Source organism: Diabrotica undecimpunctata, chromosome 3 (genome assembly GCF_040954645.1).
Source record: "Diabrotica undecimpunctata isolate CICGRU chromosome 3, icDiaUnde3, whole genome shotgun sequence".
NCBI classification, from domain to species: Eukaryota; Metazoa; Arthropoda; class Insecta; order Coleoptera; family Chrysomelidae; genus Diabrotica; species Diabrotica undecimpunctata.
This window is the reverse complement of record NC_092805.1, coordinates 96,410,181-96,426,449: the sequence shown is the minus strand read 5'-3', so window position 1 is coordinate 96,426,449 and position 16,269 is coordinate 96,410,181. Positions and strand designations below refer to the sequence as shown.

Here is a 16,269-nt window from a genome sequence, read left to right as displayed (position 1 = left end):
ATATATATAATATATAATATATAATATATAATTATATATATAACACCTTCGCTGATTTATGCCACTAGGTGTCGCTCTTCGGAACTTGCACATAGCGAATATTATACTAATATTATACGCTTGTTCAAGAGAATACTATCTTTGGTCAGGTTAGTCTTGGAAACAATTGTAATCACCCTCAACTGGCGTTCTGCAATGTGTTGATAACAACAATATTTGAAAACGTCAGACTGAAGTTCATTTGACTGTGATTTTAATTATTGTTAGTTAAAAATGTCGCTTGTTGTTAACAATCTATTAAAATATAATCAGCATGTTGTAATTAAATTTTGTGTGCTGAAGATCTATAGCCATTGAAAATTCATACTCGAATAAAAGCAGTGTATTGAAACGCATGTTTTGCGTATCCTAGTATCAAGAAAAGGTGGTTTAAGAGTGAAAGATAGGAGACACGTGATAAGTTGCGACCAGGTATATTAGTACTGCATCAACAGACAGGAATGTGGCATGTATGGAAGGCTTGATTAGAGAAAATCGTTGAATTTCAGAAAGTGTTGCTGTAAGTATAGGATGTTAAAACCTAAATGATCTGACGACGCCCCTGTCGACTTTTGCAAAATTTGATCCCGGCGACAGTTTGACGGAAGATAAGATAATCGGCCACGGCTGATCGTTAATAGATCTGGCTGAAATCAACTTGCTGTCGGAAAATACATTCTGTTTAAAAACGTCGAACAAGTAACTTGTATTAATAATATATTGGTAACATTTTTTTTTATTTCATTATTACAAACAATTAAGTTTTTTTTTATTTTTACATTTACATTTACATAGAAGTATTAAACAGTTTCATTTATGGTCTTGAGGTCTTTACTAAAACCTTGGGAAGTCCTAATAATATTATCCAACAAGTAACTGGTAGAATTCAACATTCTGTTTTCCACTGGATATTTACCACCATAGGATGTCCTTAGTATCGTATACAAACTGGGTTACAGCAAAGTTTGTGCACAATAGGTTCCTTGCCTTTTGTCAGAGGATCCAAAAAGCTTGGGAATGGGTTTATGTTTCCAATATTTTACGGAATACAGGCAAGACAGTAATGACTTTTTATCGTCAACAATTGTTGACGACGAAGCATGCTGTTATTATTTTGAACCATCCAGCAAGTCATCGATACAATGGATGCAGGCTATTTCCCCGCCACCAAACAAGTTCCAAGTTCAAGTTTCTGTAGACCAAGTCATGTTTTAACCATGAAGGACACTTGATCATAGAGTTTACATATCCTGAAGCACATATAAACGCAAATTTGTATAATGAAACTTTAAAGAAGTTCAATTAAGGAATAGGACGAGAACGTCCGGGAAAGCTTTCATGTGGTGTCATTCTTCTGTACGACAATGCAATGCTCGGCCTCATGTTCACAAAGAAAATCTACATCTTATCTTGTTTTGCAATTTTCACATCTTTGGGCTACTGAAAAGGTGTTAAAAGGTAATCGTTTAGTTGGACGAAGAAGTGCAAAATACCGTAAGAGAAATCTTTAACCACCAGCCACAAAAATCTTTAAGCGGGGTGTACATCAGTTGGTAAAACAATAAGATATCTGCCAAATATGGGTTTCAATTGAAAAAAATCTTATATGTATAGATCACTATATATAACATATCTTGAAGCACATATAAACGCAAATTTGTATAATGAAACTTTGAAGAAGCTAAATTAATGAATAAGACGACAACGTCCTGGAAAGCTTTCATGTGGTGTCATTCTTCTGCACGGCAATGCTCGGCCTCATGTTCACAAAGAAAATCTACATCTTATAGATCTTGTTTTGCAATTTTCACATCATTGAGGTACTGAAAAGGCGTTAAAAGGTAATCGTTTAGTTGGACGAAGAAGTGCAAAATACCGTAAGAGAAATCTTTAACCACCAGCCACAAAAATTCTTTAAGCAAGATATACATCAGTTGGTGAAACAATAAGATATCTGCTAAATATGGGTTTCAATTGAAAAAAAACCTTATATGTATACATCACTACATATATCCCAAAATTTTATATGACTTTATGTTAAGATATCTTGAATAATAAAAACTTCCACAAAAAACTTGTAAGTGCAATTGATGACTTAAACTGACAAAATTATTGTTTTTAATTTTTTATATACCTAATTGCAGAAATTTTAATACCTTTTGTACTTATTTTATATTCTGAAGGTATTTTCTTGTGGCATTTTAATACAATTTACTATTTATGTTGAGAATTAACCACAATTTTATTTTAAAATACGTTTAGTTTGACGTTTTAATTGCCACTTCGGAAATCGTTAATTTTTTCGATTTTTATTTCGACCGATTTCCTAAGTGGAAATCAAAACGTCGCAATGAAAACTATTAAATTATTATTTAAATTCTGGTTAATTCATAGTAATAAATAGTAAATTATTGTATGTATCAGTAAGTCATATTATAAATTTAGTTTGTGTGGATACAATTTTTTAAATAAAATTTGTATCACCTCGACGGAAAAACTTCGATATCTTTTGACGAGAGTGTCCTATCCACAAAAATTTAAATGATCTTCAAAATCTTCAAAAATTCAAAAATAAAAAATCTTCAAAACCTATGACCTAAAGTTTTGATTTTAGTTTTGGCAACAAATATGAGACATTTGAAATATACCACAAAGGTGCTGAATTTTCACATTACAAACGATCTAAAATATTTAGAACTTTAAAACACCTTCTATGCGATTGGAGAAGTACGTTTTCCAAAACTACATAATTTTTGCTAAAAATTCTACCTAATGTCATCTTCGTGGAAGCATTTTCCTTGGCGTGAGATCCTTTGTATTGTGAAAGTTTAAATTCAGCCTTTTTTAGGCATATTTGAAATGCCTCATATTTGTTGCCAAAACTCAAAATCCAATTTTGTTATAAGTTTTGAAGATTAAGTTCTAGCACAGGAAATTTCACAGCGACCGATTAATGGAAGTGATAAATTTTATTAGTCTTATGAAAATCGTAAAAAATGTTAAAAATCGAGCAACGTTTATTTATTTAAGAGCTTTATAGATATTGACCTAATTTCGGCAAAATACACACATTGCATACGAAAAAAAATTTCTCCCATAACTGAAATTTAAAATGTCATCAAAATTTGTCTCTCTGAAAGGTTCATTCTACGCAAAAAGAGCTAAATAACGCTAAAGTAAGTGCTTGACAAAAGTCCGGGGGTAGGAGAGGCAAATTTTTTTTGTATCTTTTTTAGGGTCCCAAAATTAAAATTCTCAGCAAAGTTCAGCTTGTTCGTATGAAATTTAAAGGTCAAATTTTTTAAGACTTGACCATATGAACATATTGCACCTTGGCTAGTTCGGTTTCTGTTATATTAGCATTACAAAGTTAATCTCTTTTGTATTTATCCACTTTCAACGTTTCAAATATTTCATATGTATTACCTGTTGCCTATATGTCTATTTTACATAAGTAAAATTGAACATTATTAGAGTGTCGAAGATTAGGCTATATGTAAATCACATGTCATTTTATTTTCGGATATTAGCTAAAAAAGTTTTAAAATAAAATTGTTTAACCTATACGTCCTACAGTTTTCTAGTTATGCGTTAAAATAATAGAATACGTCAATAATTTTTAAGACAAAAAAAAACAGTTATAGAATGGAAACTATTGTTCCAAAAGGAAGAGTCCAAAAGAAAGAGTCCTGGGTGCAAGTACTCCAACATGAAATACTTCTTCTAGTTAGGCTGGACAGCGTGAGACGCTATAACGCTGCTATTATCATTGTTGATATATCATGATTGTGCTTTAGCTTGCCCGGGCACCTAGTCCAACTCTTGCGTAATAACCGCTTGGGTCCTCTTTGGATTTATTACTATTTTTCATTGGATATATCAGTTCTTTTATTGTATCCATTGCAGTCTTTAGGTTTCTCACGGCTATATCCAGGTTTCTATCTTTTGCCGCTCTAGCAGTGTCGTCTGCATATAGGCTGAGTAAAGTTCTGGGGGTTCTTATATCGTCAGCTCCTATTCGGATCCTGAACCTCCAGTCACCAAGGTACGAGGTCACTAGTCTTGTCATGGCCCCGCTGTGTCCATATTCTCTCATTTTAAATACTAGCCTTTGACGCCTTACTCCGCCAAAGGCTTTACTTGCATCCAGGAAGGCAGCTCCTGTATATTGTTTATCATCGAATCCACCTGCAATGTAATGGGTTGGTCTATGAACTTGATGTTCGCTGGCGTGCTGTGCTCTGAAGCTAAATTGTGCTTCAGGAATTATCTTGAGCTGGTCTGTCTCTGTTTGGTTAGGTCTATGACTCTTTTTACTATTTTGCTGGCTGCTGGAAGTAAGCTAATCCGCCTGTAATTTTGCAGAAAAATGCTGTTGTTTCCTGGTTTGTAAATCATTATCACATGGGTTTCTTTCCATCGATTTGGGAAGAGCCTGTATCTCAATATTGCATTTGTAATATTTGTTAATAAAACTAAGGCTTTGATTGAGAAATATTTTAGAGCCCTGTTTGTTATTTCGTCTGGTGTAAATGCTTCTTTTGGCGAGCTTTTCCTGCCTGAGTCGTTTATTTTCCTTGGAGGTATTGGGGTGATTGTGCCCTGTGGTCTTCGGGCATTTCTGCTTGTGGTTCGATTAAGTCAATATCTTCGTCTTGGTGATAATTTAATGTACTCTCTCTCTCTCTCGAGAGAGAGAGTCCTCTTCATCACCAATGTTTTTTCTTCTTTGAAGTACACGATTTCATTTTCAATGTGGAGTGGTGGAATTGGTTTTCTATCATTTCTTAATATTCTTTTTAGCCTCCATATTTTTTTCACGTTCTGTCCTCGTTTTTCTGTTTCTTTCACGTGCTTGTCCCATTTTTAGTTTCTGTATTCTAATAGTGCCTGTTTGTCGATCTAGTCGGTTTGTCCTATTTCTGTCTTTCTGGGTTTTTTTTCTACTGGCTCTGTTCTTTCGCTTATGATTTTTCTTATTTCAGGGTTTATTTCCCTAAACCTACCTCTATGGATCGTATGTCCTTTTTCTCTGGTACTGTTTCGTAAAGCTTTTTTTATATAATTTTTTCAAATTTTACGACTTTTTCTTCTAGATCTCATGGATTTTCTATTGTTGGGGTGCTTCCAATACCTTTGCTCACTAATCGCTTGAAGTTTGCATAATTTGTTTTATTCTTTTTCCTTATTGTTGGGCAGTACACTTTCCATGTTCCTATTTATGGCAGTATGAGATTGTGATTTACTGTTCCTTTCTCTAGCGAATGTATTTCTGTTTGTAGTGCTAGATTATTGGTCACTACTAAGTCCAGAGAGCTGGTTAGGGTATCTTCGTCCTGAGAGTGTGTTGGTACGATAGGCAAAATCACCATAGTACTGGTGTTTGTTGGTGTCTTTTAACTAGAATTTTGTCGTTCCTGAAGGTGTAGATAATAAAAAGGACTACAACTTTTGTATTGACATTTTTTCACATAACATTAAAATTTATGCGAACAATTCAAATAACTGAGTTTTGAGTTTTTATTTTTATCTTCTGCAAAAAAAAAATTTTCTAGAAATTTGGTAAAAACTTTTATGTCTCAACCACACTAATTTTTTTGATTCAAAATATATATTTTCTTCCCTAATTTTAATTTATTATCGAAAAAGCATCATAATTTTCAATCGAAAATTTTTATGTCATCTGCTTTTTTAAAAAAAGTCTGTATGCGTTTTGTTCGTTGAAATCTACTTTCTAATATTAGTGCAAACAAAACAAAAAACTCTTATTCGAAAATTTTTTGTTCAATCATGTACAATTTTGAGCTATTTATTATATACTGTTTATTTACGCGAAAAAAGTAAGATTCCATCTTATTTTGATAAACGAATAAATTGCTAAACGAAATTTTGAGGTTATGTAAAAAAAAGCGCAAATAAAATTTTGTAAATCTTACCTTCAACTTTGCCATTTAACTTTTTTTCATTGGACTGTTAGTTTTTCCAGAAATTATGATAAAATCATATACACTTAAAAGCAAAAGGTTCAGCACGGGTCTATTACAAATACATTTTTTTTTTAAATATTCCAGACCGTTTGTGTGTGTGTGTGTGTTTTTTTTTCTGAAAAATGGCTTTGGCAGAGTTAATTAGCCAGACTTATTTGTGTTTATTGTTAAAATCGACTGAATTTTTAATTATTATTGATTTCAGATTCATAGTCAAATGTTAGTACTACATATTAGGTATATTTTTATGGATACATAAATTTTGTTTTGATATATTTTTATTATCTTTTTTTTTATTCTTTTATTATTTTCTTGTTTTTTTTTTGTTTTGTTGCTTTTTGTTTTTTGCTTTTTTTGTTCTTTTTGTTTTAATTTATTTTTTTGTTTTTTGTTCTTTTCCTATTTTCTTATTTTCTTATTTCTTTTATGTTTTTTTTACTGTGCGGTATACTTTTTTTTGTTTTTTTTTTCAAATCATATTAACAGATTATGCCTATATACTATTTACAACTTATATTTACATATTTTAACATGTTTGTAAATGCAAGAAAATATTAAAAGATTAAGGTTTGTTGGAAAACAACACTTAGAATTTATCAATTCCTTATAAAGTTCGTTTATATTAATAATTTGTAAATCACATTCTAATATAATATGTGTTAGATCGCCTATTTTACCACAAGTACAATTGGGAGTATTTGATAAGCCGATAAGAGTATGATGTTTGTGTTTTGTTTTATGGGAGTATTATTTGTGACTGTAAATTTTGCACTAAAATATTTAGATCTAGTTTACTTATTTTCCTTTTTAGAAGAAGAACAGCTATTCAATAAATCAATAAGGCGCAATTGGAAAAATCTCATGAAATTTCGCCACTAGTTAATTTTAAGATAATCCCAGCTCAACAAATAACTGCTAAACTGTCTCACTGGCCAACATAGACCGTCAGTCATCAGTTAAGATTATTTTCAAAATCAAATAAAGAGTGCAATGTCCAAAGATAATTTATTTTTTAGTTATCTGATTCCAAAAACGAAATTTTTTAAAATTGTTTCAGAATTTCTTTTAATTTAAAATACTAATATTATGTATAAGGTGTGTGTATAAAAAATTTAGTAATATACCTTATTTTACTCTTTTTTCATTTGGCTATATGTAAACTCTTGCGGAAAGATAATATTTTTCACAAAAACATTGTGTGCTTACAAATGTGTAAAATCATGTAACCTAGTCTTATCTGTAATCCCGTATTTGTTCATGTAAAAATGTAAAAAAAACTTAAAAGGAATAAAAATAGCACACTCTAGTGTGGAAACCATAAATTCAGCAAAATTTTAAGTAGGTTCTACAAGAGCAGACAAAATTTTGGCCAAACGAACAACGAAGTTGTAAAGACTTTTTGAACTTTTAATTCTTAGTCAAAATTGATTTTTTTTAATTAAATATTAAGTAATCGCGTGGGAAAAAATAAATATGTCATTATATTTGCCTATTTGTCTTATTTATAAAATTCTTATAAAAATTTTCAAAAACCGTATGCAGGGTGAAATTTTTTCTATGAAACAAACGAACTAATTTTTTAAACCGGACCTGATTTTTTTCTAGTTCAAACAATTCACTTCATTAGGTGATAATAGTTACGTTTGACCAAAATATGAGACACACCGAAAATACCGTTCAAAAGTTATGACGAATAGAAAGTTCAGTCAAAATTCACAACTAACCCTGTATATTATTAAACAATGGGAGCAGACACTTTTTAATGGTCATTTGTTATTCCCCATGGGGGCCTTCATACGAGGTAGGAGTATATACAGTTCCTCATGGCGCACCCTGTATAATATATATGACGTAATTCAGTATTCTGATTTTAAACTGAATCTAGGCCGAAAAAGAAAATAGCAAAAAAAAATAGAGACTTTTTGACAACTATAATTTCAATAATTAAATTAATATAAGTAACTAGAAATGAATGTAATGTAATGTAATCTATTATTTAAAATCTTAGTGTTTTTTTTTAATTGTTTAAAATTTATTAAAAACTAATGCAACGTTTTTTAGAGAAATGCCTGTATACATGCACAGTATGTTGTAAAAAGTATCGAATTGCTGGTTCACTCTATAATCACGTCAAAGAGTGTGGTAAAGATCCTCAATTTGCATGCACCTTTTGCAGTTATACTACAAAACGAAAATACAACTTAACGGTTCATTTGAGAAATATGCACAGGTGTTAAAGCATATGGAGAAGAATGTAACACTAGAAAAATTAAACAAAGAAAATTAATTTAATAGAGTTCTTGAGAGTTGTTTGAATAGATGAACATGCAGAAAACGATGGGCACTGTTGCAAGGAAAATAAATAAATTAAGATTTTTATGTTATGTTTTTGTTTTAGTAAATTATCTTTAAATAATATTGACTACAAAAATATTATTTTTGTTAATATATTTTATTTTAAATTAAAGATTTTCTATTGATTTACTAAATCTATTCATTTATTTAGACATTATTCTGGTTTGGGTGATTTCGAGTATAATTTGCATACAATAAATGTTGTTAAAGTGTAGTCAAACAAGGATTTTTATGAAGTAAGTGAATCGGTTATATTTTTGGATTATATTATCAGTAAATTTAGTGTTTTTAATTACCGTTCGGATAAAGGTTAAACCCTGTAATGAGTTAATTCGGGCGTTGCCTTTTTGTGCTTAACGGGTGATAAGAGCGATAAACAATCGTTAACAGAAAGAACAAGTCTATAATTCAGGTTTCCGTACATTTACATTTTTATTTATTTTAGTTATTAATAAAATTTAAAAGTACAAAATGCACAGTGGCGGAGTATATAAGAAGACAGGTGGAGTCTAAATGACAGTAGTGGTGAGGAGAACTGGAAAAAGAGAAATAGAGGAGAAAGAGAAAGCAAAGAGATTTTTGAAAAGAGCAAATTAAAGAAGAGGTCACCGAGCAATATCAGCCCCCAAAACGAGGATATGTTTAAAATGATGAGTGAACTTTTAGCAAAAAATTACGAAATAATGACCGAAATGAGAAAACTGCGTAAAGAACAAACAAAAAATACTGGATTGTATTATAGAATTGAAACAGACAAATTTAGAACTAGAGAAGGGACTTAACGAAACAAATAAGAGAATCTAATAGCTGGAGAAAGACAAGAGAAAGATAAATATAGTTATAAAAGCTTAGATTTGAAAACTAATGATGGAAAAGATACTAAAGATAAACTGGAGCAATTTATGAAAACAAATCGTGACCTCAATACTAAATTGAATTGAAAGAAGGTCGCAAAATAGGCGACAAAATATTCCTCGCTGAAATGGAAAACATGTCGGACAAGGTGAGTGTGCTGGAAAACAAAAGCAAACTTAAAAATATTGCAGGACAGAGAAATATTATATAAGGAGAAAGGAAGACACAAATAGGGTATATGAAACTGAAGGCTGATTGAAAGAAATTAAAGTGGAATAAAGGTAAAAGAATTTTGGAAGACGTAGGCAATTCATCTAATAGTAATGACCCAAAAAACTAAAAGAAGCACCGAAATGTGAACAAATAAAGACGAAAAAGGCAAAGAATAAGGACACGACTATGGAAACCAAAGGGGCAAATGCAAGCAAAAAAGATATTGATAGAGACGAGCAAACAAAAAAAGGATATAAATTAAGGAAAAACTTAAGAAAAGGGAGGAGTGAAAAACTTACTAACCATCAGATCAGGAGATAACGGAAATAATAAAGCAGCTGAAGGATAACAAGAGTGTAAGAGAAAACGGTATAACGGCAGAGATATTTAAGGAAGGTGGACAGCTATTGCTCAAACGAATAAACAACCAAATTGAACATATTTGAAAAAATGAGAAATTACCACAAGGAAAAATGCATCCATATGTTTGATCCACAAAAAGGGAGATAAAAGTCTATGCCAAAATTATAGACGAATTGATTTATTGGATGATGCATATAAGATATTATCTTTATTAATAAGAAGCCGACTAACAAAATATGAATATGATTAAGGAAATAAACTTAAAATGAACATTAAATAAAGTTATCCTGAAAGGAAATTTATCAGAGACTTTCACGCTAACGAAAAGATTGAGAGTAGGAGATCCACTGTCCAGAACTTTATTTAACCTTATCATAGAAGCTATCCTACGACAAAGTGGTGTAGAGACAGATAGTATATTATACTACAAGAGAGCTTGAATCGTATAGAAGTTATCGCTTTTGCAGACGATATTGCATTAATTACGGAATCAAAATCAGAACCAATAAGAATATGTAAAAAAATGGAAACAATACTGAAAAAGTTTGAAGTATATGTAATCGAAAATAAAACAAAATAGTTTGAAATGACAATTCGAATACATTGTAGTGACGATTACAAATAGAGACGAAGCAGATACTGAAATTAAAAAAATAATTAATAAAGAAAGTAAAGCTGTAAGAGTACTAAACAGATTGATTAAATCTTAGTTAGTATTCAGGAATACGAAAATCAGAATTTCCAAAACGATTGTGCAACCTTCAGTTATGTATGGCAGCGAAACTAGTTTGTTAAGTCAGAAAAATATACAAAAATTACGCAAGATATATGAAGGGACAAAGGACAATGACGGCGTATGTAGTTAGGAATAAGAGTTACAAATAAGAAAAGAGAATATTTCCAAGAGATGCTACAAACACACTGCTATCAAGAAGAAAATAACCAGTTGAACCAAAGAATAGAAGATGATAATGTAGATCCAATAACCATAAATGAGCTGCAAGAAGCTATTGTAGAAACGAGCAATGGGAACAAGGCACCAGGGTATGACAGAATAACAAGTGCAATGCCTCAGAGTTATTACTAAAGATATTTGATGCCCTATGGAGAGAAGAACAGATACCAATTAACTGGCGGAAGCCTCAAATTCGGCCGATTTATACAAAGGGTAATAAAACGGATTGAAGCAACTACAAAGGAATTCACACACTCTTAAGTACTGTCATAAAGCCACAGCACACTCGAGGAATCACAAAGCAGATTCAGAATAGGCAGAAGCACCCATGATCATATATTTACCATCAAACAAATAATAGAAAAATATCAACAACAGGAAAAAAAGATGTATCTGGTGTATATAGACCTTGAAAAGGCTTTTGGTAAAAATAAGATATTAGAAAAGAAAGGTGAAAAAATAAAAAAATGATAAAGGTAATTAAGGACATTTACAACAATAATATCAGCTATAATATCAGTCAAAATAGAACATCAAAACTAACGAGAATCTAAGACAAGGAGGAGGATTAAGTCCAACGCTATTTATAATATACATGGATGGAATAATTAAGGAATGTTACTTAAAAGTGAAAAAAAGCATGAGGATTATAGAAATTTAAGAAGAGTATATGGAGAATTCTCCGACGACGTCGTCATATTGGCCGAAAATGAAAAACCACTACAAAGAAATATGGAAATATCGAATGAAGTACTAAAAACATATGGAATGACAATTAATAAAAATAAAGCAAAAGTTATGATAATAGGAGAGAATGAAGAGGAAGAAAAGATAAATATAAAAATAAAATAAGTACATATAAAACAAGCAGAAGCCTTACAACACTTAGGAGTAGAATTAGAAGACAACGGAAGACAGGAAACAGGTATTAATAATATAATTCAAAAATCGATGAACCTATACTATGCAATGAACAATAAACTCTTAAATAAGACAGAAAACAAAAACTAATGTGTTCAGGTCTGTTTTGTGTGGATAGCCGTAGTTGGGTATGATAAATCCGTACGACTTAAGTGGACTGTATATTTGGTTTTTATTATTTTAAAACTACATATTACAACTTAAAACTTATATGTAAAATTAAAAAACGTAAAAACTGTCAGTTCTTGTTCGCCATCTTGGTTCTGTCTCTCCTCGTTGACATGACACCTTGCCACGAGTCGGCGCGTAGATGCCGCGTACAGAGTCGGCTTAACCACACTGTTCATGCCGCCCCCCTTGAAAGGCTGAAGTAACACATGCCTTTCAACAGACCGAAATAGTGTCAACAACTATATAACCGGACGAGCTAATTGTCACTAATCGGTAAAATACATAGTTTCGCGCATGCTCTTTTGAATGTACCATGAGCAGTACGAATACACACAAAGCGCACTATCCCGTCGCTGCCCAGATACACATCGACTACTCTTCCTAGTTCCCATTTCATTGGAGGAAGTTTGTCATCTTTGAGAATAACCATCGAGTCCCTTTGGATATTAGGACTTGCTGCTTTCCATTTTGTACGTTGCTGAAGAGATGACAAATATTCTCGCGACCATCTAGCCCAAAAATGTTGAATAACTTGCGTGAGGTGATGATATCGCTTGAGTTTGTTTGTATGGACATCTGTGAGATCCTCTTGTGGTACAGCCATTAAGGAATCTCCAATTAAAAAATGTCCTGGCGTGAGTACACCAAGGTAAAGTGGATCATTGGACAATGGTAAGAGGGGTCGTGAGTTTAAACATGATTCAACCTGTGTCAGGAGAGTATACATCTCATCATATGTGTATTTGTTTTCCCCCAATACCCTTTTTAAATATTTTACAAACTTAATAGTTGACTCCCATACCCCGCCAAAATGAGGAGAGTGGGGAGGTATGAATTTCCAATTGATTTGGTGATCAGCAAAATGCTGGAGAAACTTTGACTTGATATTTGTATCACTTATAAATGAGTACAGTTCCTTCAAATGATTGTTTGCTCCCACAAAATTTGTAGCATTGTCCGAGTACAAGTTTTGACAGAGACCCCTTCTAGCAACAAAACGTTTGAAACAGTTTAAGAATGACTCTGTAGTTAACTCATAAACCAATTCAATATGAGTTGCCCTAGTAGTAAAGCAAGTGAATATACAAATGTAACTCTTAACAATTTTACAATTTCTTAGGTTGCTTGTTTTTAACTGAACGGGACCACCATAATCAATACCGCAATTAAGGAAAGGTCTGGATGCTACTACTCGTGATCTAGGTAATTGACCCATTAGATTATTTATCGTAACTGGCCTTGCCCTAAAACATGTTATGCACTTGTGCAGAATATGTCTGATTGTATTACGCCCTGAAAGAACCCAAAATTTTAGCCGTAAAATAGATAATAAAGTTTGTTGTCCCATATGTAAATGTTTAAGATGATATGAAGCAACGATAAGCCGTGTGAGCACATGATTTTTTGGTAAGATAATTGGATGTTTTTGTGAAAATGGTAAATCTGAATTTTGTAAACGTCCACCAACTCTTAAAATACCTTCTGAATCTAAAAAATGGTTTAATGAGATGAGACCTCTTGTCTTACATAATGAGCCCAATCTTTTTATTGACAAAATGTCTGAACCAAATGTTTCCAATTGAGCCATTTTGATTAGAATTATTAGTGCGCCCTCCCTTTCATCAACAGTAAGTATACCCCATTTACGTTTACCTATTGGCAATCTACAATTATTTATAAATCGCAGAATATAAGCTGTGGTTTTTTGTAACTTGTTACGACTTGAAAATCTATCCCAAATTGTATGCAATGTTGTAACAATTAATGAAAATTTAACTGGCCTTTTATCTGGCACTTCCAAAGTACTTAAGTCATTTATATTAAAATAAGGCCATTTCTCCTTATCTTCCATTAGCCATTTTGGACCATTCCACCAAAGTGAGGAATCGTTAAGTAATTTTGGTTCCATCCCCCTGGATATGATGTCGGCTGGATTTTCTTTGGAGTGGATGTGATGCCACTCATATGTTTTAGTCAAATTTTGAATCTCTGAAACCCGATGTGACACAAATGTTTTCCATTTTGAAGCCTCGCCCTTTATCCAATGTAATGTAATTGTCGAATCTGTCCAAAAATGCACTTTATTAAATCTTATGTCCATTGTATGTATAACTTCCCTGGCAAGTTTTGCGCTGAGTAACGCCCCACATAACTCTAACCTTGGTAATGAGATTGTCTTTAACGGAGCTACTCTTGAATTAGCACATAGTAGATGCACATGATATAACCCATCGTGACTTATTGACCGTACATAAATTGCTACCCCATATGCAATTTCCGATGCATCGCTGAAGCAGTGAAGTTCAATGTCCTTTGGTTGTAAGCATAACACATGTCTTGGAATTTGTGTTTGGTGTAAATCTAAAATTGTTTCCTTAAATTTGTTCCAAGCGGTGTGAAGATCCTGAGGTAATGACTCATTCCAATCCAATTTGAGCTTCCATAATGATTGCATAATTACCTTAGCCGTGATTATGACTGGTCCCACAAGACCCAGAGGGTCAAATATTTGAGAAATAATTGATAATACTGATCTTTTGGTTGTCTGAGATTGTATATTAAAATTAATATTGTACTGCAAGATGTCCAATTGAGTATTCCAGTACAACCCCAAAGTTTTACTAGTGATGTCTTCAGACAAATAATGCTCAACTTTTTGATTATTTTGTAAGTCCCCTTCAAATACTTCTGGTTTATTTGAGACCCATTTTCTGAGCTGAAATCCTGCTGAGCTCAAAATGAAACTGATGTCCTGTTTTAACTTCCTAACCTCTTCAATTGTGTCCCCTCCTGATAATAGATCATCTGCATAAAAATTCCTCAAAATAGTTTGACAAGCTTCTTGTAAATTTGACATTTGTTCATATGCTGCTTGTTGTATACATCTTATTGCGAGAAAGGCTGATGGTGCTAAACCATAAGTTATTGCGTTTAATTTGTATGTGCTCATAGGTTGGTCCGATGAAAATCTCCAAAAAATTCTTTGTAAATCCCTTTGTTTTGAAGAAATAAGAACTTGCCGATACATCTTTTCAATATCAGAAGCAATAACAACTTTATGTTTTCTAAACCGTAGCAAGATGTGTAATAAATCCTTCTGAAGCCTTGGTCCCACCATTAATACATCATTCAATGACAAATTATTGTCTGTTTTAGCAGACCCATCGAAGACTACCCTAAGCTTGGTAGTAGTAGATGATGTCTTTAGTATCCCATGATGTGGTATATAATATTTTGGTATATCTCCTTGTATCTGTAGCTCCCGGTCATCTATTTTTGTCATGTGTCCTAATGCTAAATATTCTTCCATGAATTTGTGATACTGTTCTCGCAAACTCGAATTGTTGTTCAGTTTCTTCTCCAAGTTTTGAAATCTCTTCATTGCTGTGCTGTAAGAATCCCCCAGTTTTGTAATATCTTCTCTAAGTGGTAATTGTACTATATAACGTCCATGTAAATCCTTAGTTGTGGTTGAGTTGAACAGTTCCTGGCAATGTTTATCCTCTACTGATAAGGATTTTTTATGTATATCCAATTCTTCAATTTTCCAAAATTGTTCCATCTGTTTATTCAAGCTGAGTGCAGAAAAGTCACATGAAACCATACCCGAAAAATGTACCCCTTTGTCAATTGTTCTCACAGGCCCTAATACCACCCATCCCAATTTGGTTTTCTGAAGTATAGGTTTGTCTTTTCCCAGTCTTATTTGCCCTACACATAGTAATTGCCAAAATATAGATGAACCTAACAATAATTCAACAGGTTTTGAAACTCCAAAAGAGCTATCAGCTAACATAATGTTTTTTGGTATGTCAATCATTTCTAAATTAAGATTAAAAGCTGGTAAATTGTCAGATATCTATCTATAACTAACATAAATGCACTTACTTTATAACTACATGTTTTAGATTGTATTATACCTTTCATGGCCCGTGTAATTTTTGTAATACCTTGATTGATACCTGCCACTGGAATGTCTACCTTTTCCGTTGGGATATTGAGTTTTTCTAACAATGATTTGCAAATAAAGTTTGATTGAGACCCACAATCTAACAAGGCTCTGCATTCATGAAAGTTTCCAAAATTGTCTTGCATGTAAACTAATGCTGTTGAAAGCAGAATCTCTGTTTTTGTATGAATTGAATTGGTATGATTGCATTAGCTAACTTGTACCCTATCTTCTATAGTGCTATAGTCCTTAGTCTTAACCTGTCCCAAATACACTGAGTGAGTTACCCCATCACCTAAATCATGTTGCCCCTTAAAATTTGTGCTTTGTCCCTGTAAGTGTACCTCATGTGCCTGAATATGTGTAACTTGCCCTTGCTTATTTGGCTCTAGTGTTCGAGAATGTGTAAATTGTCCCTGTGAATGTAAACCCTGAGTTTGATTATGTGTCCGTGGTATTGG

The 16,269-nt window shown here is 32.5% G+C and overlaps 1 protein-coding gene across 1 annotated transcript; it reads right to left on the bottom strand.

Annotated features, from left to right (window-relative positions):
* Positions 1–3,832: 3,832 nt before the first annotated feature.
* On the bottom strand, positions 3,833–15,679 carry LOC140435974 (uncharacterized). Its single transcript, XM_072524686.1, has 2 exons — positions 12,172–15,679; positions 3,833–4,227 (listed from the first exon to the last, which is right to left on the bottom strand). The coding sequence occupies exons 1-2, from the start codon at positions 15,677–15,679 to the stop codon at positions 3,833–3,835; spliced, it is 3,903 nt and encodes a 1,300-aa protein (XP_072380787.1).
* Positions 15,680–16,269: the final 590 nt, after the last annotated feature.

Coding starts and splice junctions, on each gene's coding strand:
- LOC140435974 (XM_072524686.1), bottom strand. CDS start 15,679: ATGATTGACATACCAAAAAACATTATGTTAGCTGATAGCTCTTTTGGA. Junction 4,228..12,171: donor GTGTATTCGTACTGCTCATG/GTACATTCAAAA, acceptor ATTACATTGCAG/GTGGATTCGATGATAAACAA.